Raw genomic sequence first — 25641 nt, forward strand, 5'->3', positions numbered from 1 at the left:
TTTAATTTATTTTCAATGTATGCCTCTTGTCTGTGCAGATTGAATGAACTTGCAGAAAGCAAGTGGAGCCCTCAGCTGAGTTATATGGAGTATCGACGGCTACTGCGAAACCTGACAGCCATCCAGATCCGAGCAACCTATGGAGAATACAGTATGTGGCCTTAGTTTAAAACCTTGGTCTGAGGGATTATTCTGTAGATCCAGGTGTAGGAAGCGATGGGCATCACCCCTCAACATCACGGCCAAACTTTACAAAGTACCACCCAGAGCTCCGCAATGCTGCCGACACGTTGAATTTAGTACCCCCGTGATGGCCAGAACACTTTGACACTTTTCATATACCACAGTACGGCCCTAAAGTTCTGGTACCTCCCCATACATGCTCCTACTGCCCTCAGACCCCTCCCCTATGCTTCTATACGCAGCTACACATTCATATACTGCCCAATACACCCCAATTCGGCCCTACTTTATCTAACACTGCTTCACGTACCCTACTGTACAAAACACAATGATCATGCTACACACACCACAACTATGTGCTACCTACCACTACATTACTTTGGACACATGGTTGCTGCCATGCAGATCTTGATACATTCTCTCTCTCTCTCCCTCTCTCTCTCTCTCTCTCTCTCTCTCTCTCTCTCTCTCTCTCTCTCTCTCTCTCTCTCTCTCTCTCTCTCTCTCTCTCTCTCTCTCTCTCTCTCTCTCTCTCTCTCCCCTCCCTCTCTCTCTCTCTCTCTCTCTTTCTCTTTCTCTCTCTTTCTCTCTCTTTCTCTCTCTCTCTTTCTCTCTCTTTCTCTCTCTCTCTCTCTCTCTCTTTCTCTCTCTCACCCACCCTCACACACTGACTGTCCTATACACACCAATAATCTAGGAAGGTACAACACTGCATTGATGATGGCAGCACTACAAATGCTTCAGGACAGGTTAGGACTGTACGCGCAACACAAAATCACTACTGTCTGGCATTCTGAGGAAGCACAATGCCACACAACAATGCTACCTAGGACTTCATCACAGCACAACAAGCCACAATATAGCCTAGCATTCCAAACGCAACACACCCCAATGCTAGCCAGCACCCCCAAAAAAGTGCAGCACTTCCCATGTAGGGCATCCCTTTCATGAAGCGCAGCATGCTCCAAAGTTGCTTAGCACCATTGATAAGGCTTATTACACTCCATTGTAGTCAGTACCTTGATGAAGCCAACATGCCCCATTGCTGGGTACAGAATTCTAACAAAGCGTAACGCAGTACACTAGCGAGGTCCCAGACACCAAACTCCAGCACTGTATGGTAGGTGGCAGTAGGGTCCAGAGGTCTACCGCCCGAGTTAGCCCTTTTCCCTTCCATGTTTCAGAATGGCTTCCAATAAATATGTAGCAGGCATGTTTGGACATGGTTCCCTGGCATTTATAGAGGGGATCTTGGGGAGCTGCAGAGTTACCTCTGGTTTCCACGTACACATGAGACCCTGTCCTTATAAGAGTACAGAAGGTGTGGGGTGGGCATACTAACAAGAGCAATAGGGTTTATTTTTTGGGGGAAATGCTTTTTGACTAAGAGAAAAGCACAGGGAATGATGCCATTGAGTGGGTTTTCCCTTCCTGTAAGCTCATGCATGGCAATGAATGTCCTGCGTGTAGAGCTTGGCACATGCTCTGGGCACCTCTTGTAGGCAGACCATTCTTAATGTCTTCTGTCGCCTTCCTTTCCAGGCACGGGGTACATGGGGAACGTCACCCTGGTGTCAGCTCGCCCCATTTCAGGGGCACCAGCTCCCTGGGTGGAACGCTGCATGTGTCCCCCTGAGTACCAGGGGCAGTTCTGTGAGAGGTGTGCCCCCGGGTACCGGAGGAGATCCACAGGCCGAGGTCCCTTCTCCCCCTGCGTACCCTGCAACTGCCGAGGTGGAGGAGTCTGTGATCCAGACACAGGTGAGGGAGAGTGTACCACTTGGTGTGTATGGCGGGAGATTGGGAGAGGGAGGGTGGGCAATCTTGACAATGTACAGATATGGTAAAGGGAAAATAGGCCTCTACCTTTATGGGACTGTTCAGTACTCAAATTTCTGTTGCCTTGTGGCAATCAGTGCATCCTCAGTAAATTCTTTTTTACCCTCTCTTTCTTGCTCCACTTTGTACTCCATACATATTTCTTTCATTTGATTTTTCACTCTTGTCTTCTCTACCCATTCCTCTTATACCACTCTCTCCCTTGTTACGCTTCATCTTTACCTCATCCCTCCTTCCCTGCTTCCTGTTTCCATCCTTTTCTCTACCCTCTCTTACTCCTACCCCTCTTTTCACCTTGCCCTCTGGATTTCCCTTCGTCCATTCCCCTCTCTCTTCACCTCCATCTTTTTCTTCCTTCCTACTTCCTTCTGTACCCTACCGCTGGGTCCATCTCTTCTTTTCGATCACACTTTCTCTAATCTCTTTCTTTTCCTCCCTCCTTCCGCTCATGTAGGCGATTGCTATGCTGGAGACGAAAACCCCGACGAAGACTGCCCCGAATGCCCAGCAGGATCCTACAACGACCCCCAGGACCCCCGGAGCTGTCGGCCCTGCCCCTGCAGAGAGGGCTTCGGATGCTCGGTCATGCCTGAGACAGAGGAGGTGGTGTGCAATACCTGTCCAGCAGGAGTCACTGGTGAGGAGAGCAGAGTCTTTTTTGCTTCCTGTCCTTTAGTGCCATGCCTGGCAGAAAGAGTAGGGGAGAGGGGATGTGCCCGGCAAAGGAAACTGATGTGTAGATGCCGCTAGCAGAAATAACAGGGGACCTCTCCTCCTTTTGAAATATTTAACCCCAGTCTCAGATGTTTCCTGTATGTCTCAGTTTTTACTAAAATGTTTATATTGTCTGTGTTTCTAGACTGACTGTCCTGGTCCGTCTCTGGAAGGTTACATTGCAAATCGGTAGATTTGACCAAACTGTTCATTTTGTAAATGGTCGGCCATTTCACTTAATATTATGATATAATTGCTTTTGGATTAGCCACAGCTTAGTCAATCCATTGATCAATACTGAGAGGCCTTTATGCATCACCAGTTATTTGCAAATGCCCAGTAAGTAAGCATCAGTTTAGAATACGCCATCTGCCTTTCCTTGGTTTCATCTGAGTTTTGATGTTTTGCCCAAATTTTGACATCATCGCCCCACGTTTTGACATCTTGTGCCCCAGTTTCAATATAATTAGCCCTGTTTTTTTTACTGATCCTGCCAGTGGTTTGATACTCTTTGCCATTGCGTCAAGGTATTTACTTGTTTCTACCAATTTTATAAGTTTTGTCATGTTTTGACCAATTTGGCAAGTTTTTCTCGGTTTTAATAGATATTGTAGACCTTTAACAGGTGTTGTTCAGCTTTGCCTCGTTGTGTTAATCGTAGGAAGGTTTTGTTCAGTTTTGACATGCATTGTTCATCTTTGAAAGGTTTTTTTCAGCTTTGACATGCATTGTTCATCTTTGAAGGTTTTTGCTCAGCTTTGACAGATTTTGCTCAGATTTGATGTTTTGCTCTGATTCGATAAGTTGTACATAGTATTGCCATATTTGCTTTGCATTGATGGATATTTGTCAGCTTTGACATGTATAATTATGTTTTATGTATGTGTTTCTCTCAGCTTTGACTAGTTTTCTTTTGCTTCGATAGACATTGTTCGACTTTGAAAGGTTTCGTTCAATTTTGATACATTTTGCTCAGATTTGACAGCTTCTGACTTAGTTTTGACAGACTTTCCCTTTTTTTAACATTATTATTGATAAGGAAATAAATACATCTACACATTACACCTTAAGGAATAAATGTTAACAATTTACTAAATATTTGGTACCACTCAAAAGTAGACTATTGCTATAGAACAATACAAGTACCAGAGCTATGGGGCATATTTTCCCAAAAAGCTGCATGACAAGGAAATGACAGGAATGCGGCATATTTAACAAATACCGGCGCATTCATGTTTTTTCCCAGCGCTGGCGCACAATGTTCTGCCTAGCGACAACACAGGCAACCTTGCACCATGGTGCAAGTGTGCCTGTGTTGTAAGCAGTGTTGTTTTTGTGCAGGAAGGGCACCTTCCTGCTGAAAAACAATCCCCTGAGACATTTGCCTCTTTCTATGTGTGCTGCAGAATGCAGGGCACATAGAAAGAGGAAGTAATGAGGAGAAATAAAGATATTTCTCCTTGTTACACCTACCCTGGGAAAGCTTAAGTATCTTTATGCATTCCCAGGTCTACCAGTAATGGTACTTCTGAGAATGCTTCAGAAACCATGGGTGGATGCATGGGGACATCCATGCTCCCCCCACGAAACGCCTTCCTAGGGCAGAGTAACGCAACACAACACATCGATTTGCACTGGGTTGCGATACTCTGGCTTTATCAAGCCACTCAGGGCCATGCAGGGTGGGCCCGCGTGGCTTGATAAATCAAACTTAAGGGTTGTGTTACTTTTTCACCTGGTGGGTGGCACAAAAGCGACACAACCCATTGATAAACCTTGCTCTAAGTAAACTATTTTCAGGCTCCCGTGTCAATGTGATGTTATCCAACCTGTAAAACCAGATACTGAGATTAAGGAGTGTTGATAGCAAAGGTGTACATGTGTGGGGAGAAGATTGGGGAAGGAGGTAAGGCAATAGAGGAAGGGTTAATTCTCCTTGATTGTTGTGTATGGAACCGCTTGTTGTTACAATAAGGAATGTAAAAGGCAAATACAAATGTATTCAACCCTAAATATCAACAAGTTCACAAAAAAGTTTGCATAATTTTACATTCAAATCCATAATTTAATCTCATTTAAGCTTTTACAATCAATGTCAGGGAAACTCTTCTCATAGCTGATAAATGTTCTTTTGGGTCCTATCCTAACTGCAAATAAACTAACCCTATTCATCTCTTCTACACATTCTGAAAAGGTGGGAATTTGGTGCAGGTTCCATGCATAATTGGAGATCTAGGTATACGCATACAAATATAGATCTAATTACTCCCAGAATTTAATAACTGCGATCTGAAAAACATGGGCAAATAGGGCTACCTTAGGATCTTTTAGGCTAGAAATATGGAAATTAGTTTGTGTGTCTAAAAATATCCTCCTAAAATCGTACCGATAGGGAACATGACTACCCTATATAGAACCAAACTCCAGTTAAAACATTAAGGATTAATACTTTGCCTATTCTTCTTTATACATGCAGGAGTCAATTATGATAGGATTGCATCTTGCGATAATTCGCCTTACCAACAGTGGACAAATTAATCTTACATATCTTTTGTCACATACTATTGGTCAAATTTATATATGTTTTATTTTTTCCATTTCAGAGCCATCATAGAGAAAATTACTTTTATCTTTGTCTCAGCTTACTAACATTTCCTTGAACCTACCTATCCTACATTTTTAGTTTCTAGCAAATTAAAAACCAAATCATCAGCATCATGTGAATAAACTAAAGATAAAACTTAAAGATAATTATATGCTCACCTTTAGGAAGATGCTGCCAGGCGATAGGGACAGTGCGCTGTCTTACAATAAATGTTCTGCCCCTAGGGCAGCAGCGAACTCACGTTGCCCCAGAGCAGCGCATTCAGTGAAATATGGAGCAGCTGAATCCTAGCTGCTCCTGCTTCACAGCACTGGTGGCAACCCACCTGCACTATAAAGAGGCCCCGCTCTGTCCGTTGGTACCCCTGACAGGAACCAAGCCGAAGGACAGAGCGAGCCTCATCTACCGAGCAGTTGCTGGGTGAGGTTAGGCGTACTCCCACATAAAGCTGGGAAAGCAATTGCACCTCCAGTGAAAACGGAAACTAATGTGCATTTGTGGAAAACAGGTTCTGGTAGGGTGTATTGTAACAACAATTTCAATAGTTTCCTATTATACTTATGACTTTTTCTCACGTAATTTTGTAATATTTTTCCAGTGGCGTAAACATTTCTTGGTCCTGACGAAAGCCAGGTTAGTGCCACCTACAAGGCTGAAACATGTCGACCTATGTCGTATTGCTATAGATAGTTATTTTTTCAAACTATCAGCTAGTGTTTTTAATCTTGACACTAGGATAGCTTCTATTAAATCCACTTTTGTGTCCCAGTAGTCATTTAAAAAGAATTCCACATTCACTTTCTCTTGCACTGAAAATCATCAGCACCACTGATTGAGATTTCATTCTGGTCGGATCGATCACTGGCTGTGAATTGAGTGTAGTTTGGTTCCCCCTTGAGAGGTGTGGGCTGCACCAATTCGTATAATGTATGCTTATTCCCAGATGAAGATGCTCTGCCATTGTGGTGGGCTGATGGGATTCATCTCAACACAGTGAGGCTGATTTTGTATTGCTCTGAGTGCCACGACTTTCAATCCAATCTCTCTTGTCTCTATGTTTGTTGACCGGTAGTCCCCTCTTTTGATGTTTCATTGGTAGTTGGGGACCGGAGACTATTGGGTCGTTAAAAATTATTTCCCTAGGACCCTCTTTTGTAAATATGTTTTTTGGTCATGAGATATTGATCTATTCTTGGTTCGAAACGTTTTTTGCCAAAGTTGTACAGATTTTTTTCGCGGTTTTTAGAATCATTAATTGTGACCCATTTCGTCCAGACCAGTATTTATACAGTAGAGTTGATGTGATTTTTTTCTCCATTTGTCCGTGACTTTCTTAAATTTTCCAAATTTGCAGGGTAAATGTAATATATCACAGTCTTGGTATCACTGTCCCAAATTTCAATACGTTGTTGCATCCTCACATTTTCTTTGTTTTGCCACAGTTATGACATTTTAGTTTTCCAATTTTAATTCACATGGCAGAGTTGTTTGTTCCTGTTTTATGGGGCTTACTCAGACACAGTTGTGGTTGCCTACTTTTTGTTTCCCTTCGTGGCTCATAGATTTCCATCGTATATGTATATTTACATCCTTATAGGGAAGTTCAACCTCATTTTCGAAACTAGCTCCAGCAGATTTCCCCCCACTTGATTTGAATTTAAGTTTGGGCCACTTTGGCCTCAAATGTTCAAAACCAGCTCCCTGGAAAACGACATATAAATACCCAGTTGTGCCACAACCTACCTAGTTTTCAAGAGGATTTAGCAAACTGTCAGCAAATCGACTGCACTGGGACTATTATGGCCACTTTTCTGCCAAGTCTCGATCCCAATTTCTATCCATTTATTTGGCTGTTGTCTCAACACTGCCATTTTTACAGGTTCTTTTAAGATTTTCGAAGTAAGATTGTTTTATTTGTTGTTGCAAGTGTCAAGAGATGGACCTGACTTGTGAGGACGTCAGGAGGTTTTTCAATAGGCAGGTGCTTACAAAAAGTGGTGTTGGGGCTGAAATATGTCAGGGATTGACTAACTCTCTTGCAAATTCACCACTAGCTTTAAGAGGCACTTTTCTATTGGGTAATGTTGCGCCGTCTATTACCCCGGCCCATCTCAATTGGCCATTAGGCACCGCTAATGGGATTTCTTTGCTGTTTGCAGGAGCTCGCTGTGATATTTGTGCTGATGGATACTTTGGAGATCCGATGGGTCAGAAGGGCCCTGCCAGACCATGCAGTGCTTGCAGGTGCAACAGTAACGTTGACCCCCTGGAGTCTGAGAACTGCGACCGTTGGACCGGCGAGTGCTTGAAATGCTTGCATAACACAGTAGGCTTCAACTGCGAACGCTGCCAGGAAGGCTTCTACGGCAACCCATTGGCGCTCATCCCAGCTGAAAAGTGCAAAGGTGAGAACGGACCGATAACGTGGTGCACACTCCCCACTCACCACAAGATGGTAGCCGAGAGGGGCTGGGAAAGGTCGTGTTGAGTAACCACCCGAGGGAGGTATCTCGTGGTACCTCCTGAGAGAGGTCGATCTGTGAAACCAGCTGTTGGTATATTGTGCCATCTCCCAGGAGGAAAGAGCACCATTAAAAAAAACAGAGAGAGGGCACATCGTGCCACCTCCTGCGTGTAGAGAGCAATATTGGGAAATATCCTGAGAGATGGGGCTTTGTGTAAACGTCTGATGGTACATTAGCCTGTCCCCTGAGAGAGACCGCACTGAATCCCTTGCGAGAGGGAGCTTTCTGACTTCTTCTGAGCAAAGAAAGCAATATTGTTAAACCACCTACAAGAGAGAGCATTGTGAAACCATTTGAGAGTTCATTGAGTCAATAACTGAGAGACACCAGATTGTATCATCACCTGAGACAGAACACATTGTGGCCCCTTTTAAGGAAGAGCATACTGTGCCATCTCCTGAGTGAGGGCACAGTGTGTGAATGTCTGAAAGAGGACACACTATTTATTTATTTTATTTATTTTATTTATTTAATTTGTATAGCGCGTTATAACCACCGGGGCCTCTAAGCGCTGATTGTCCAAATTACCTAGTAGGGCTCAGCATATTACTTGATCTTGGAAGTACACCTAGTGGCTGCTCCATGCTTGTTTAAACAAAACAGTTTTTAGCTTTTTCCTGAAGGTTAACAAATTACGTTCCTTCCTTAGATCTGGGGTCAGTTTATTCCACAGAGCTGGGAGTGTTTTAGAAAAAGCACGTCCCCCCACCGTGGCCAATTTAAACCGGGGTTGGGATAGGAGAGTAGCATCTGATGAACGTAAAGTCCTGCTCGGCGTATAGAGGGAAATTCGGGACTTTAGGTATTTTGGTGCATTCCCGTACAGCGCCTTATGCACTATACACAGTCCTTTGAAAGCTACTCTCTGCCGAATTGGGAGCCAATGAAGCTCCTGCATCAGGGGGGATGAGTGGGTCATCCTGGGTTTCTTGTAAATCAGCCTATGTCATTCTCAGGGACAGGGTACACTGTTCCAAACTCTGGGAGGACACACAAAGCATCCTTTAAAAGAGAATACTCCATGCCTTCCCATGATAGTTACACTGTGCCATGTCCAGAGAGAGGCAGTGACAGAGAGGGCCTTGTTATCAGCAAGGGACAAACAATTCTGAATGGAATGGCTTGAGGCAAAACACATCCTCTCACAAGGGTGGGGGGGTTAAGGATGACTTGTTTACAACCCTTGTTGGTTGGAAAGGATTTGATTGATGACATATAGCCTGACCACTTAGCAGCCACTCTTTTCCTTACACTTGCACAGTTTGTAGATTGCGTACGCACTTGCCTTCATTATCTAGGCATCAAGAAGACATATTCTGCCCCCATCTGATTTGACCTCTTACATTTTTCAAGCAAAATTATCTGTCACTCATATTGATAGCATCAGGGATAATTTGTCCTCTCACCCAGGACGTCCTGCGGCACTATCTGCCCTTGACATCCATTCTGACTGGGCTTCTCCTACCTCGCAGCAAAGACATCGAACGAGCTATCCTTTCATCTACAGAGTCCCTGAAGCCTTGGCTATTCAGCTAATCAACCGGACCCTGCCAGGGGCCTGATACCCTCACGGGTGACAAGGAGTGCTCTACATATCTGCTGATTGATTGATTGGCAGTTTAGCCTTATGGTGGGGACTGAGAAAGGAGCAAAGGGAGGTGCCATTGGAGCATAGTTTCATCCTAGGCACTGGGAATGGGGCAAAGTCTTATATCTGTTGAGGTTAGGGCTACCCCCTTGGCTCTAGGTGTGTATGACATTTTGCTGCCATGATTCACTTCCTAACCATTGGCCTCCTGTCCTTCCACAGCCTGCAACTGTCACCCTGTGGGTGCAGAGTCCCAACTGTGCAATTCTGATGGAACCTGCCGTTGCAAAGCCGATTTTGAGGGACCCCGGTGCCAACACCCGCAGTGCCCGACATGCTATGTGGAAGTAAAGAGTCAGGTAAGTGCTGTGGGGATCCGTCTCTGTCGTCATTCATTCCTTGCTCTCTGGGCTCCCGGCAAAGACTGGTGGGATGCTCTTTTTCTAATGGTGCAGAGAGCTGCAGAAGCACCCAATGCTCATTTAACCTGTCTCTTCAAGGCACTATTGCCATCTGCTTTTACTCATGTTCCTTCGTCCCAATTGTAAACCGGGATACCTTCCATCAAACTTAAAAGTGCCTGTGGTTTGAAAGTTTACAACTCCTCTGTTCATTGCGAGAAGATCCCAGTCAGTACTCTTACACTACCTTCTGGGATCTGTGCCTCCCTTGTGAATTATTCTGCTTCCATGTTACTATTACTGCCTTAGTTCTGAGCCTGCACAGTGAATCTATGCCCCCAGTCAATGCCACTTCACCGCTCCTCATTTCTGAGCCTGTTGCGCCCACCTGACAGTGGTCTCTGTACCCCTCTCCCTGCAGGGTGAGTATGGCAATATCTGTTAGCTCCACCCCCTGTCCCCGCTTTTAAGCGTACCAGATGACTTGACGCCATGTAATCAGGGACACCATGGGACATAATCACAATGAAGGGGTGGAGGGTGGCGTTAGCCTCCTTGGCTTAACGCCGTGCTCCGCCACTTCTGAAACGCAGGGCTGCACCATATTTACAATATGGTGCAGCCTTGTGTTTCCCCCTGCATTGGTGCTGAATTTAGCTGTCTAGCGCCAATGCAGGCACTCTTGGACCATAGTGCAAGGTTGTCTGCGTTGAGGGGAAGATTGTTTATGTGCAAGAATGTCTCCCTTCCTGCACATAAACAATCTTTAAATGGTGTTTTGTCACTTCTATGTGTGTTGCCTAATGCAGCACACATACAAGTTACAAATTGTCATAAAAAAAAAAAGATTGCTTATGTGCAGGAAGAGTCACCTCCCTGAACATAAACAATGAATGGCCTGTTGCTCTTTCTATGTGTGCTGCGCAACACAGCAAAAATGGAAACAGCAAAAACGAGTAGAAATTAAACATTTCTCCTCATTTCGCCAGGGTAGGACCAGGTTTTCCCTGGTTCTAATTTTGGTGCTGCCTCCTATTTATGCTGCCCTTGTAAGTTGGGGACAGTGTCAATATCAATGGGTTTTGCGGTGGAACGCCCACCGCAACACCCATTGCCCTCCCCTTTCATGCTGAGTACAGCGTGAAAGGGTGCCTTATTTACAAGGCAGTGTTAAGCCACGTTAAGTGGCTCAACGCTGCCTTGTACATAAGGCAAAGCACATATCACCACCAGAACGTTAATAAAAGTGACGTTCCTGTGGCAATAGGGGCTTGCAAATATGCCCCATGTTCCAGTCATGGGTGTTTTATTTTTAAAAAATCATTGTATTCAGGTTTCTTGGTTCAATTAGTTCAGTTGAACTTAAACAAGACTACAGCTGCATAAATGGATCTGGTTCTTATGACACAGGGAATAGAAAATGGCACCCCGATGACATGAAAGATTTTCATTTCGAGAGGGCAAAAGGTGTTAAAAACTGCTTTATAATTCTTTTCTTTTCTTTCAAATATGTTTATTGTGTTATTTAAGGACCCTCTGAAATCATCCTTCATCTAACAAGTTGTTCTTCCCAAAAAATACCCAACCCACAGCTTCTTGACAGCAGTTTCTGGAGTATACCTTTTTACAGAACAATTCATTTAAATAGCACTGTCAAGTCACTTTTGAACGAAATCTCTTTTACCAAACCCTTGTGAAACCCTGTTTTAAACCCTCTTTGCATGCATGTCCCTGTCACGTGGGATCTTTTGATCAAAAGCACCATTTCATTCCAAGTTAGCAAATTGAAACCGTCATGAAAATGTGGTAGGTTAGACCTGTTCCATCTTTGGCTGACCATGCATGAGCAAGGGATAGCGATGGTTTGTTCATGAACATAGAAACAGTCACCTTGTGCTAGTGGCCTAAGCAGTGCTAGTTAAAGCAGAGTTCAGAAATGGTCAATTTAGTATTTTCACACTGCTTGCTCACTCTCATGACTCCTTGGGTTACAGATGGACCAGCACCGGCGACAACTCAAGGATTTGGAAGCGCTGGTGTCAGGTGTTCAAACTGGTGGCATTACTGTCAATAACGCAGAGCTTGAAGAAAGGATCCGTCAGGCACAGCAGTCTGCCCTGGGCATGAGGAAAGAGGCCGAGGCCCTTGAAGGTAACAATGCCAGCCCGAAAACTCTGGAGTGAGACTGCTACTGGGAAGACTCCCTACTGAGAAAATAGGAGTGAGGGTGCCACATAGGAGAGGTTCTAATGTGATTCTGAAGGGTGGCAGTGCCACATCCATCACACCACTGCTTCTAAACAGGGCAGCCATCTTGGAATAGTATGGTCAATAGTGAAGCATTGCTTTACTGCTCCATGATGGGCACCACATTTATTAGGGCGAGTCTTCGGGACCTCTTGTATATATTTTAGTGTATGCTTTAGTTTACACTTATATGTGTATGTACTTTGTGGGCTCTGGAGATCAGCCCTAGGACTTGTCTGCTTTCGCATAGGGACTTTATTTTTCTGATCAACTGCCTCTATTTAACTTGATAGAAAACGACCAGCAGAGGACAGTAAAATATCAGAATCAGTTTAACAATCCTTAGATTACAGTCCATAGAAATTGTCTTCCACGAGCGCCTGTAGACAATATTTTTTTCAAATCTTGTATTTTCAGTGATATGACCACCGAAGGTCCTGATTTTATATTAAAAACAGAGCTTTGGACTATACGATATCCAGCTGAAAGGAAATATTTCGATCCATGTGTTCCCATACCGGGTGTGTCACGCAGTTTTGTGCTTACTTTCCCTCCATGTTAAGAACAGTAGATGTTTCAGCACCCAAACTAATGTGCTGCATAGCTTAATACATATAAGGTCCCAAAGGCGAGATCGATTCCATTGCAAATGCTTGTTAGCATTATGTTGGCCAACTTGGATTGGTACCACAATGATTTCTGAGTAGTGCAATGTTTATTTAGCGGCCTTCTTGGTGGCGTATTTGCATTGTATATTATTGTTTTGCTTCTCCAAGGAGGCAAACATGTTGCTTCTAAACATGGCAGACCCGCTGAAGTTTTAAAACAATACATCACATAACCAATGTAAGAAGACTGCTCTCTCTAAGTTTAATTGCGTTTTTTATTGTAAACATGTCTGCTACATTTAGGCAGTTGTATGTTTTCTTTTCCTACTTACATATGCTTGTTGAATTTGTGTTCATGTTTTATTGTGTGTGGGAAAGTGGTTGAATGAAATAATGAGTCAATGAGTGGATGAATGAATCGGGCAGTGCAAGGATGAGTGACAGATTGCCTGTGTGATCACTTATTGATTGCCTACACTCAACAGTGACTGAATAGGCACTTTCTTTTATAAGCCAGTAATATAATGGCATTGCCAAATGTGTTATTTTAGTCTCATCTCCTTCCCTCTACGGTCTTTAACTCTATTTTCCTAAGTAATCATCTAATTTGCGGCATTCTCTTTTCTGCTTTAATTTTTTCTCCACGCTTGACTTTTCCACTCTTGTGACATCTTAACATAGGTCTTTCTATCTTTCCTTCCCTTTCTTCTTTTACCTCACTTATTCTTTCCTCCTATATTAGTTATTCACATGCCATCTCTACTACTAGTGTCCCCTCTCCTCCCATGTTTTGTACTCGTTTATCCACTCTTCTCTTTTACTTGCTCTCTTTTTACTCACCTTTCAAATGTCTTTTCTTGACCTTTACCTTGTTTTTGTAAATCTTTTTTCTTACGTCAGTGTTACTTTCTTCTAATATCAATGTTCCGGGTGTTAAAGGCCCTTAATCTGTGGTATAGGCCCAGGCTGCAGGCGAGGGCCTATAACGAGGGTGAGGGCCTTTAAAAACTGGTATATCACGAAGGAAAAGGGCTAGAAGGCTATTAGAACATTCCACCCAATAAGGGTAAAGTGTTCTAAAATAAAAAGGGAGAAACAGAAAGACAAACATTGAAATGTTGGACCTCTGGGATTCTACCAGCTATTATAAGCCCACAACTACTCCATTGTCTTCAACGAAACTCTCAGCATTCCAATGTTCTAATTTTATTTTCGTCATTGTATTTTTCATTTAGATGCCTTCCTCTCCTGTTATGTCCCCACCTCAGTTCTTGTCTCTTTCTCATACTACTTTAAAAATGTTCTTCTACAGATTCAAACAGATCTCTCCGGAGCCGCTTCTCCAAGTTGAAGGCGGAGCAGGCCAGTACTCAACAGAACATGGACAGAGTGCAGGTGAACACAGGCGGGTTACAGATTCTGGCAGGCCAGTACCAGGGCCAGATGCAAGAAACCAGACGGCTGATTGAGAAGGCTCGTCTAGAACTGGAAGGTTCAAAGGTCACCGTGCAAGAAATGGTAAATCTCAAATCATAACAGTAGACTGAACGCAGAAAATACCACAGCACAGTAGATGGGCATTTTGAGCACTACTCCCTGCTCCTCCACTAGAAAACACTACAAGAATGTCTCCCATCATCATCTGTGTAATATAAGCTTCTGAGAGCACTAACAAAGTTGAACAACCCACCAACTAAGCAATCTCTCAGGAAGCACCACAAAACACAGTTCCTACCTTCTGAGAAATGCTATCAGCAGACACACACACATGTAATAGCCGCAGCTACAACCTCACTCATAACTCTTAACACAAATCAAAAAACAGTATCTCCTGCACTGTCATGGAAAGTATAGTCCTCACTATCTACACAATATTTTTTGTGCACACCACAAATCTCTCATAACTCTAAGCACACCACTATACAGCATCAGTCATTTGCACAGTGCAATTCAGTAAATAGACAGCACCTGCAATCTAACTAATAACTGTCCCAACCCATACCTAAAACACCAGTACACACAATCTCACCAAGATATCCCAGTCTCACTGATAATTCTCAGCATACATCTCAAAGCAGCAGCTCCCACAAGTAACACTGAGCACACACTAGCTCCCCCAACCTCACAGATAACACTCAGCACACATCACTGAAGAGTAGCTGCTATCCAGTACACCCTCGCATGTCCATTCTGATGTCTCTTCCTTGCTTCTCTTTTATCAGAATATTCCACCTTCAGCATCCTCAGCTCTGGCACAGGAGGCCCTGGAATTGGCGAACCGGTAGGCATAAATAACTGTAGTTGCCTTGTGTCAGCACCCTTCTCCCACTGCCCCTCTCTCTTTTTTCGACGCTCCCATTTTCCTTTCTATCACTCACAGTCTCTGTTATTACCCATACATCACTACTCGTTCTCATTGTCTCTCACTGCACTTTTGTCTCTGTTCCTTTCGCTTTATCCCTCTTACTCCTCTTTTGTCACCACTCTATCACTATGCCTCTTATATTGCCCAGGCTTCACAGTCACTCCCACTTCCCTTCTCTCTCTGCCACTCTCTCTTCCAACATCATAGACAGTTGCTTATGGGTAACAGCTGGAACAGCGAGAGCGTAGCTAAGCATGCCTTTCCAACGCAACGCCGACTATGCTTGCCTGAACCACGCATCTGCCTTAACCATGCATATAAGAGCGGTCATACAAGCGTTGCTTACTGCTGCTCTTTCAGTGCCACATTTTCAGTGCCTCTTCTTAACTTTCTAGTGCTTTGATTTTCTTCACCTCTCTCATCATTTTGAACTTTGCTCCCTAAAGCTGACTCATTATCTCTGCTACCTTCATGCCCTTATTTCACTGCTCCTTATTCTGTCCCTCTCTCACTTCATGACCTCCTCGCTCTATCAAGGTGCTACCTCATTATTCTTTTTAACTACCCCACTCTCACTTCCTTCCATCGCTGCCCCTCTTCCATTCCCTGCCAGGTTCTGCTGACTTGTGACAAGTTAAGCTCTAGCATGGCTGGCCTTCCACAGGCCCGCATGGCTTGTCCAGTTGCTCTATGGACTCATCCACCCTGACAGCCCTTGAACCGTGCGGCTTCTTCCTTCCCTAGGCACACACGGGAGGCCGGCGCGGTAGAGCAAGCAGCCCAGGATGCACAGGGAGACTCTTCTACGGCCTTGGAGTTATTACGCACTGCCGTGATTACAGGGGGAGCTGGTGCTGGAGCTTCCATCGAGGGATTGACGAAAAGGTAGGCAAGGCCATATACACTAACGAAAAAAGACTGGATTTGAGGTCTTTCTAGAAGTAAATAAAGTTTACTTGGATGTATATTTGGAATATCCAAAAGTTTGTTTATATTGTTAAAACAGAAATGAACAACATAGGCCAACACGTGTTTCACGACACACGTCGTTTCAGCAGGGCCTTACAGTAAGGTATATGAAGTACGCAATCAATGGAGCAAATCCAGATTCATACAGGATGAAAAAAAAATCTATAGATTTAACAGCGGGTATCAAAATAAACATCATACGGTATGAACTGTGTAGTTCCATATACACCAACGAAGGTTCATTTAAGTCCAGCAGCAGTGTAATCTTCAGTCCTCGGATAAAAGTCAGGTCTTTCTTTGAGGCTTCGAGTACCTGCACTGATAATATTTAAAAAACAAAGAGTACCAGAACATCTCAGAAGTTTCTAGCCTCTTTCCAAGTCAGACGTGGTACCAGAATATTACCCAGCATACATATCATGTCCTACAAAGACATGCCCCATTGGAATTAATAATGGAAAACCTAATCTCATTACCTCATCTGAATGTTATTTTGTAATGTAACTTAAATTTGGGATACGCTATTTACATCGAACGAGATTCCTGTATGCAATATTCTGACATTCAACTCAGAAAGTACTTGGGTGCAAAAAACTTCCTGACACAGTGAAATACAGTATTTCCCCCAATTCCTAGTTTTCCTCTATACTTTTGAGACTAACGTCAGTAACATTTTTGACTGCGGGTACGACCCAAAATGATTCCCTTTGTGCACTGTTTTAGGCTAGACAGGTATTACCTGCACATTCAACAATTGATTAAACACAATTTGTGCAGAACATAAGCGTTTGAAATTACCGTTTGTGCCAATTTCAAAGTTGTCGTGGTGCTCAGAATGACCAAGTATGTAGTCACAAGAGATTGCCCATTTTAGATGACAGCAAGACATAGACAGATGTGTCCTTGAGATTAAATCATTCAAATAGACATCTGCATTTATAACAGCAAATGAACAAATTAGCTGATTTGGAATTTCTATCATGTATCATTGTATCTGTGTGTTGTTGCTTGATATTAATTAATTGTGCTTTAGTTGCCAAGATGAAAAATTTTTGTAAATATAATTTTTATCGTAAATTCCCTGTCCCCCCTGTTCCCCCTCCCTCACTTTCGTTGTGCCACTGAGTGACCTCGATGACCTAGACATGGCAACCCGAGTTATATGGTCACAGATGTCTGGGTATCAAATGGCATAGGGGGGATTTAAAGAGAAAAGAAAGGATACACAGGCAAGTTGCAGTGTAGTTGCCGATCACAACGACTTCTTAGGGTCTTCTTACCCGGTTAGCATGTGGCTTACCACAGGCTTCCCATCTATCCCAAACCTGCACTGGTTTCTCTGCTCAGCCATTTTGAGACTTATGGAGATAATCGTTTTAATGTAATTTGGGTTCTGTTCCAAGTTAACAGGGATAACTTATCAGGTCCTCCCCTTCATCAACATGCTGGTCGATAGGTTGTTGCACATGCTCCTCAATGGTATTTAAATTACCTGAAAAGTAGTACACCGCCATGTGAAAAAGTCTTTGATTCCTAATAGGAATATTCCCTAGTAGCCAAGCATTGGAAAGAGGTTATCCTTGTGAAATAGGTTATCCTTGATTTTTGGACACCTCATACGACATCCAGTGGGTGGGTCAGATACCGCTCTGGCTGCTGGAATAGGATGACAAGATAACTCCTTGTCACAGGGACACAGAGACCCCCACACTGCAGGCACTGTTCTGTTCAGTTAAACCACATGGACCACAATATCCCATCACAATGTTTTTTAATAGAAAAGGGTGTGATAGGAAATATGTTATCCCAATAATGGAGCCACTTGGTCACTCTACCCTGGAACAGAAAAAGGCTTATCTTTTTAGGGGGATCTTCTGGGTGACTACACTTTAGATCTAATGATCGTATCTGTTGAATAGACTTAGCTTCAGGATATTTGGAATACATTTGTAATGCATCTCCAAGAATTTGGGCAATTTATCCACTAAAGCTTTGGAATCTGATAGAGTGACTTCAGTTCAGAAGCATAATTAAAGCATGACATACAGCAACATGTCCCCGATGGCGTATAACAAACTTTCCTTCATATTATGCTCCCCCTTGCATGTGCCCAGCTCACTCAGGTATTAGAAGCCTGTGCCTTGAGGCTTATAGAGGTCTCTTTAAATCACAATAAGTAAATATAAACTGGCTTTACATTGGTTTATAATTTAAAATTATGGACACCTGTGCAAAACCATGAAGCTCTAGGATTCTTGATTTGCGACACCTTATGCATCTTCAAGAACAATAGACGTGTTAGTTCATCAATTTTACACATTAATGAACATCTTTAGAGGTGCACAATGTCCTGAGCAAAGGTAAAGAATCAGATTTATCCAAATCTTCTTGTTCTCTGTAGTTGTATTTTGTGTTTAGTCAGAATGATGTGTGAACATCACTGACTTCATCAGGGCTCTTGTCAATAGTATTGGCTCACCCTACACTCTTTAAGGTTCACAACCTCTAAGCTCAATGATGCTCCATTCAATTATTCAGTGTATTTCTGTCGATTCATATATATAATTTCGGGTGGAGAGTACTCCTCCGATTTGTCCAACTCTTTAAGGTTCACAACCTCTAACTTGCCGAGTTGGACAGATCGGAGGAGGACTCTCCACCCGAAAGGATATATATGAATCGACAGAAATGCACTGCATAATTGAATTCAGCATCATTGAGCTTAGAGGTAGTGAACCTTAAAGAGTGTAATTTGAGCCAATACTTTTGAAGAGAGCCCTGATGAAGTCAGTGATGTTCACAAATCATTCTGACGAAACACGTTTCAGCTAATGATGGCTACTGAGGGTTTTTGAAATGAAGAGAATACAAATGGAGAAAGAGTGACAAAATAAAACTACAGAGAACAAGAAGATTTGGATAAATCTGATTCTTTACCTGTGTTGGTTGCCTGGGACATTGTGTTTCTTGTAAAATACTGGGGTGTCCCAGTTGTTGCAAGAATGTAAGTGGCCGCTCTTTCCCTCTGAGCACCACATTTTGAACATTATCTATTACTGTGGGGAATACCCGAAGGTTTGTGCAATTGGCCCTGCCACTGTAAACTTGTTTATCTTTAGAGGTGCTTTAAGTATTTCTGCAGTCTCCATTGGCGAACCAAATCAGCAAGCACAACTGGTCTACGCATGCCCACTCATAAATGAATGCCTTTATGTTTTCATAGGTTGGATGCGGCGAAGATGGCAGCAGGGGAGCTGGAGGCAGAGGTCCTCAGCTCAGTGGGAGCTGCAGAGAGGGCATATCAGAGCAGCCTGCAGGCTTCGAATGCCTTCACTGAGCTGCCAGATATCAGCATGACTGCTGTCCAGGTGAGGACACTGCAGGCATAGCTCTGCATCAGGGATACTCTTCCACCTCACTGCACATCTCTGCTTCACCTAGACAGCTTCACCTGATTGCCACTACACTACCTCACTGATACAGCTGCACTGACACTGCTCTAACTCATGAGGGCAGCTTTGCCACACTGACACTGCTGTACTATGCTGATGTCGCTCTAGCTCTCTGACATCTCTGTTTCGCTAACACTGCTCTCTCCTAATAAAATAATTCACCCTCATCTATTTCACTCTACTCTTCCTCATTGCCATTGTTCTTACGCTAGGTGAACACTGCTTGCCTTGTCTTAATACCTACTCATATGAAGAGACTATGGTGAATTGTATTCCTCTTGGCCTTGTTTAGAGTTTGGTGATCAGCCCTTCTGGCTGCTAGGGCTGAGGATGGATTTACACCGTTGCCTTTGCAGAAGGTTGCTCGCCATATTTGGAGATCCCTGCAAGGCAGGCAGAGATGTCTATGCCTTACGCAGAGCTGCCATCATGGCAGCTCCATTGACACGAAGAGTTGTAGAACCTGCTTGGCCGCAAAACATTATTTCAAGTTGTAACAGTGTCTTACTTTGGCAGCAGTCTCTCCCAAAGGGGGAGTTGTCTGTTTGGCTGTTGAAGAGGAGTCTACTTAACTATTTCAAGTTTACTTGACTGTGACAGAGGATTCTTGAGTGTAACTGAAAGTTTATTTATGCCTCCCCCATGTTTAAAGGAGCTCAGCAAAGTTTTTTGTTCTTCAAACTTAAACACCCAAAATGGGACTTTGGGTTTGCAAAAGAAAGCAATGAATGTCCCTGGCATGCTACAAGTTTCCTTTTAATGTGCGAGAGGCATTATTTTATTTTCCTATTTTGGGGCGCCAGCCCTTCCCTGGTGGTCTTGGATAGAAAAAAAGTATGTTGGAACGTCTATCATAAATACATGAACAATCTGATATACTTTGACCCAATGCCAGTCAGGTCAATGATCAAAGATTTCCACTGGCAGAGCCACCAAAGGTTCCACCAGCAGAAATGCAGTGGTTTACCCAACTATAAATAAAACAGGGGTATTGTGAGATTGGCAGACAAGGTACTCCACCATGTTTGTGGCAGAGTACCCTGTGTTTAGCATATTCTTTAGAACCTTTGAATGATATATGAGATAGTTAGCTAGAGCAGTTGGGATCCTGAGCCATAATAGAAGGAAGAAAATGCAAAATAGCGACAAGTTGTAGGAGCTTCTCCTAAAGTGGTAGAAACAAGGGGAAATGCGGCATGAGGTGAAAGGAATGTGAACTAATGCAGGCGAGAGGAGAGCCTAACTTGGACAAGGCACCTGAAGTAGAGAACAGGGATAGAGTAGTCTGGCTCATAGCATGTGAAGAAAGAAGCCTAAACTACGGTGAGAGGTGGCAGGAACCTAAAATGGAAAGAGCCTGGTTAGAGTAAGAGAAGATGGGTCCCTAAAATGGAGCAGGGGCAGAAGCTAGGCTGAACGAAGTCAGTGAAATAGAGTTGTCTGACCTTTCGCAGGAGAAGACAGTATTTAGGCCTAGAGCTTGAATAGGAAATGAACGAACTTGAAGTAGAATAAGAGGGGAAAGGATCTGAAATAAGGCAGGATATCAAAGGAGCCTGAACAAGAGCAGAAGAGGAGAGAGTCTGAACTTCAGCACGAGGTACGAGGTGACTGCACTAGTTAGTGATTGAAGGAGTCTCAACTAGAGCAGGAGATGGACAGTCTGAACTAGGGCAGAGGAAGGAAGAAGTCTGAACTAGAACTGGGGATGGAGGAGGCCAGTACTAAATTATCAGATGGAAAGACCTTCAGCCAAGGTGACCTGCAACGAAGGGAGGAGATGGCCGGGCTGGCCCTCGAGTGAGGTGATGGTAGAAAATGGTTCTGGAGCATGAGCAGGTCATGGCAGAGGTCAGGTGGGTCAGGAACTTGCTGTGAAGCCGGTGAATGCTGGTTTAGGTGCTGCAGCACGTCAGGGCAGATCTAGAGATGGCACTTTAGGAGTTGGAACCTTTGACAAATGATAGGAACAGATGGCCCTGGAGCAGGTAATTGCCCATATAGTCTTGGCGGTACACAGACACTGCATGGGTGCCGTTCTCGGCTGTGAGAGCAGCTTCAAGTAACACTTCTTTTCTTGTGACTGCCTTTGCAGACACAAGCTTCTCGTGCTAGGCTCGAAGCAGACACCCTCGGCAGCAATATGGATCGAACAATGGAGGAGTACGGCACTCTGCAAGGCAATCTGGTGACATGGGAGACAGAAGTAAAACGGCTCCTTCAGAGAGGCGCAAGCGGGAGAGTGGTAAGAGATCGCCCCATAACGTGCATGAGTGGGATGGACAAACATAAATATAAAGACATGCTTTGACTCCTTACTCTGACCATTGTTCCTACTTTTACAATCATATAAGGTAGTTTTCTAGAAGGAAGATTGGCATGAGTGCTTTGCCCTTGATGTTCTTAGCTCTCCGCCCCATGTCCAGATTGTGCCACGGTATTACCTCCAACCAAAGCTTTCCATCTGTCACCATGCTAGTTGAGGCATTTCTGAGCCCTACAATATCAGTCCTTTAACCACTCCAAACAAAGGGGTTTATCAACGACTAGCAGATGAATCAAACCTGGCACTTCTTTGGCATATTCTTCTTATACTGTAGGGCTTTTAAAAAATCATCTAGTAGGCACGGGCTGGCTTCCTGTCCTTTCTGGAAAGAAAAACACATTTTGCAGTATTTGGTCTTAAAGATTACAGACAGCAGAAGAGAAGGGGCTGAATAGGAAGGGGGCCAGCACTATCCCTTCACCTACAACTGCACTCTAGAGGGTGTGCACAGAGGTGTGTGCCTGCTTAGGCCAGTCTCCCAACTTCTACTGGTGCTGATTTGTGGAAACTCCTTAGCATTCGGAATCCTGTGCTCTCTGTCAAATGCTGGAAGCAAGAAATGAGATTCACATGCAAACAGACACACCCATGCAAAGTCCAGAACAATAGGGATGTTTCATTCTGTGACTTGGGGTGTCATTGCAGCTTGTGTACATGGCATGAACAAGCTAGGTTAGCGATTGGTGATTAGCACTGTTTGAGGTATTATCACACTTGTCCTCTTTGTTTTGTCCCTTTGTTGTCTTGACGAGGATAATGTAGAATCAACAGTTGCTCTGGATTGCTTGGGTTTACAAGAGTATTGAAGGAATAATCTGCACCATCTGAGTTTAATGAAGTGTGGATGGTTGTGGCTGTCCAAGAACATTTTAGTGTTGACAGTGGCCACAACCTCCTTCGACTTGCCACCACCGCAGTTGAACCATGTCTTTGTGCAAGAAGGGGTCTCACAGGATGTCCTGACCTTTGGGTTGTGTCCTCCTAACAAGCTTCTCATTTCTGTCTCTCTTTTTCTTCTTGACAGAAGGCGGATCAACTGCTGTCCCGAGCAAATGCTGCCAAGAGCCGAGCCCTGGAAGCTCTGAGCACTGGCAACGCCACCTTCTATGAGGTGGAGGAGATCCTGAAAAACCTCCGAGGTAGGTGCTTGTGTCTCTTCTTAATCTCTTCATACTTGTTAGTGCTTCTATAACAAAATGATAGCTAGGTAGCACATATTTCTACATCTGAATTGTTTTCCTACCTGTTATAGCATCTAGAGACACTACACTGCTTCCATTCGTACCTATACTCTTACTGCTCTCTGTGGCTCAGCCTTCACATATTCTATTTCCCAGCTTCCACACGGCCTATCTTCATTTTGCCTCCTTTGCTCAGGTTTCACATAACACTTTTTCACTAATCCCCAAATGTTGCCAATGTCACACCATCCCTCCTGTTCCAGGTAACCTGGACATGCATGCATTCTTTCCTTCATCAAATGCAAATCTAACTTTCTCTCTCCATATACTGCTCTTCCCGTTCTCTCACTTTTCCTTCCTCTCCTCGGTCTCCCTTTTTGTCTTCCTATTATCATGTGCTCTTCCTCTGACCCATTTCTGTCTCCTTTCCCTCTGTGCCCCCCATAGGCTATACATTCCATAATCTTGCTCTCTTTCTCTTCCCCTTAGCTTGGACCTCATTGCATCATCTCCACAAAGTTTGTTTCTTTTGCTTGATTCTAGACTTTACTTTCTATCACTTAGACCCACAGTTAAAGTTTGATGGACTGGAAGCCGAATGGTTGGGGCAGAGAGTGGGGCCGGTGAGCAGCCTGCCATATTTAGAGGTTCCTGTCAGGATTTCTTTTTTCACCGAAGCAGCTTTCACACTCATGGAAGGAGGAGCCTCTTTAATGACAAAAACATGCGTCCTTCAGGAAAGAGACACATGTTGCTGAATCCCTGGGAGTTTTCAGAACTTAAGAGCATTTTCCCGTCTGAGACCCCATTGGTGTGTATGGCCATTCCAAACAGGGAAACAAGCTAAGGGTCATGGCATCAGAGAGGGATCCCCTTTTAGGATGTCCCACCGAGATGCATTGCCCAGCACAAGAGAGGAGTGAAGTAGGTTAGGTGGATTAAGGAAGAGGAAGCAATTGACTGGTGGGCGGTTGAAACATCTGCCATTTTTGATGTTTGCCTGGTTACCATCTACTTTTGAATGACCCCCTTAGTATAAGATTCGTATCTCCTTCGTCAGTCCTGCCACTCAGTTTATCTCACTCAGTTCTCTTATTCAGTTTTATTTACCGAGTCCCAAGATACAGTTTGTCTTTGTCCTAATGTTACGTTTTCTCAATCCGAACATTTTGTACTCATTCTGTTTCTTTCTGTCTTACTCGCTCTCTCTCTGTTCCTGGTTTCCGTTTTCAATCTCATTCCCTTTCTGCCACACTCATCTTTTTCCCATTCCCCTTCGCTCTTTGACATTACATATGAAACTTTGTTTCTTTCAATTAGTCCTTTTATTCTGCTTCTGTCATTTAACCCTGTAGCACTTATAAACACTTAGGTCATTCATCGGATTAGCTCTCTTAACTTTAATATCCATTTTCTCACAGTTTATCCACATGACCAGTATACTCTCTAAAGCTTGATTCTTTCACTCTGTTCTAAGATTCAGTTTTACTTAACCACAAATGTTTTCCTCAAGCCACCAACATTTACTTGTCTCTCACTTGGTCAGCTCCGCACTGTGTCCATTTAAAGTGCTTTGTTTTATCTGTGCTTAGGATTTGACGTAAAGGTGGATGATAATAGAATCGAGGCAGAAAATGCAATGAAACGACTCCCTGTGATCAAGGTGAGAGTGGATCGCGCCACAGGAACAACGAGCCAAGCAGAGGCTGCCCTCGGCAGCGCGTCAACGGATGCTGCATCGGCCAGCGCTACCGCAAGCCAAGCTCAGGGTATCAGCGCTGACATAGGATTGGTGAGTATGGTGAAGTTAATGCATTAATAGGCTAACAGATACCTTTTTTTGTTGTAGGCTGTGAGAATCCCATTCACATTAATCTTCATCTTGTGGAAATGCTGTCACAAGGCAAGCCTTTACACGGTGTTGCATACCAGCAACTATACCAAGGGACCACAGAAACTCTATTTATGGTCTCCATCCATCTTTTCCGACAATCGCCTCCTCACTACTTTACCAAGCAGATTATAGTCTTATAATAGAAGAATCTATTCTTCATGTTCATTCAGTCCTTAGTTACCCAACACATCTATGTTCTTTCTGGGCAAATCGGAACTCGTCTAGTTTCCTTTTCTCCTGGACTTCCCTTGCACACAGCTCTATTGGCTAATACCATTCAACAGATGATACTCCTTGTGTAAGTGGAAAGTGGTTTTGCAGTGTGGATCCTTTTGCTACTATTACATCTGAGCTTACATGCCACTGTGGGGGATTAAAATTTCTGAGCAGCACTGTGTAGTGGATAACCCTGGCAAGTGTGGCTCCTGCTCAATGTGGAATGGGTTGTAGTGTGTGAATGCGAAAAAATATGGCTGCGCAGGAGTATCCCCGCCTGGGACTGTGGATGTCCTAAATGATTGGCAAAATCACGCAACAATCTCTCTAACAGTTGTAGAATCTGCTTGGTCGTAAAACATTATTTCAAGTTGTGACATCATCTTACGGTGTCAGCAGTCTCGCCCAAAGGGAGAGTTGTCTGTTTGGCTGTTGAAGAGGAGTCTACGTAACTAATTCACGTTGACTTGACTGTGACAGAGGATTCTTGAATGTAGCTGAACGTATCCTGATGCCTACCCCATGTTT

The 25641-nt window shown here is 43.8% G+C and overlaps 1 protein-coding gene across 1 annotated transcript in view; it reads left to right on the forward strand.

The window, feature by feature from the left end:
- LAMC2 (laminin subunit gamma 2) overlaps positions 1-25641 on the forward strand; it is a 117375-nt gene that overhangs the window by 86553 nt on the left and 5181 nt on the right. Inside the window, exons 8-20 of the mRNA XM_086955679.1 lie at positions 39-151; positions 1726-1944; positions 2477-2659; positions 7501-7746; positions 9677-9813; positions 11850-12006; positions 14023-14228; positions 14933-14991; positions 15820-15960; positions 19268-19412; positions 21592-21741; positions 22847-22961; positions 24596-24795. Of these exons, the coding sequence (XP_086811805.1) occupies positions 39-151; positions 1726-1944; positions 2477-2659; positions 7501-7746; positions 9677-9813; positions 11850-12006; positions 14023-14228; positions 14933-14991; positions 15820-15960; positions 19268-19412; positions 21592-21741; positions 22847-22961; positions 24596-24795 (2071 nt within the window). The remainder of the gene's footprint in view (positions 1-38; positions 152-1725; positions 1945-2476; positions 2660-7500; positions 7747-9676; positions 9814-11849; positions 12007-14022; positions 14229-14932; positions 14992-15819; positions 15961-19267; positions 19413-21591; positions 21742-22846; positions 22962-24595; positions 24796-25641) is intronic.

This window comes from Lissotriton vulgaris, chromosome 1_1, assembly GCF_964263255.1.
Source record: "Lissotriton vulgaris chromosome 1_1, aLisVul1.2, whole genome shotgun sequence".
Classification (NCBI taxonomy): domain Eukaryota; kingdom Metazoa; phylum Chordata; class Amphibia; order Caudata; family Salamandridae; genus Lissotriton; species Lissotriton vulgaris.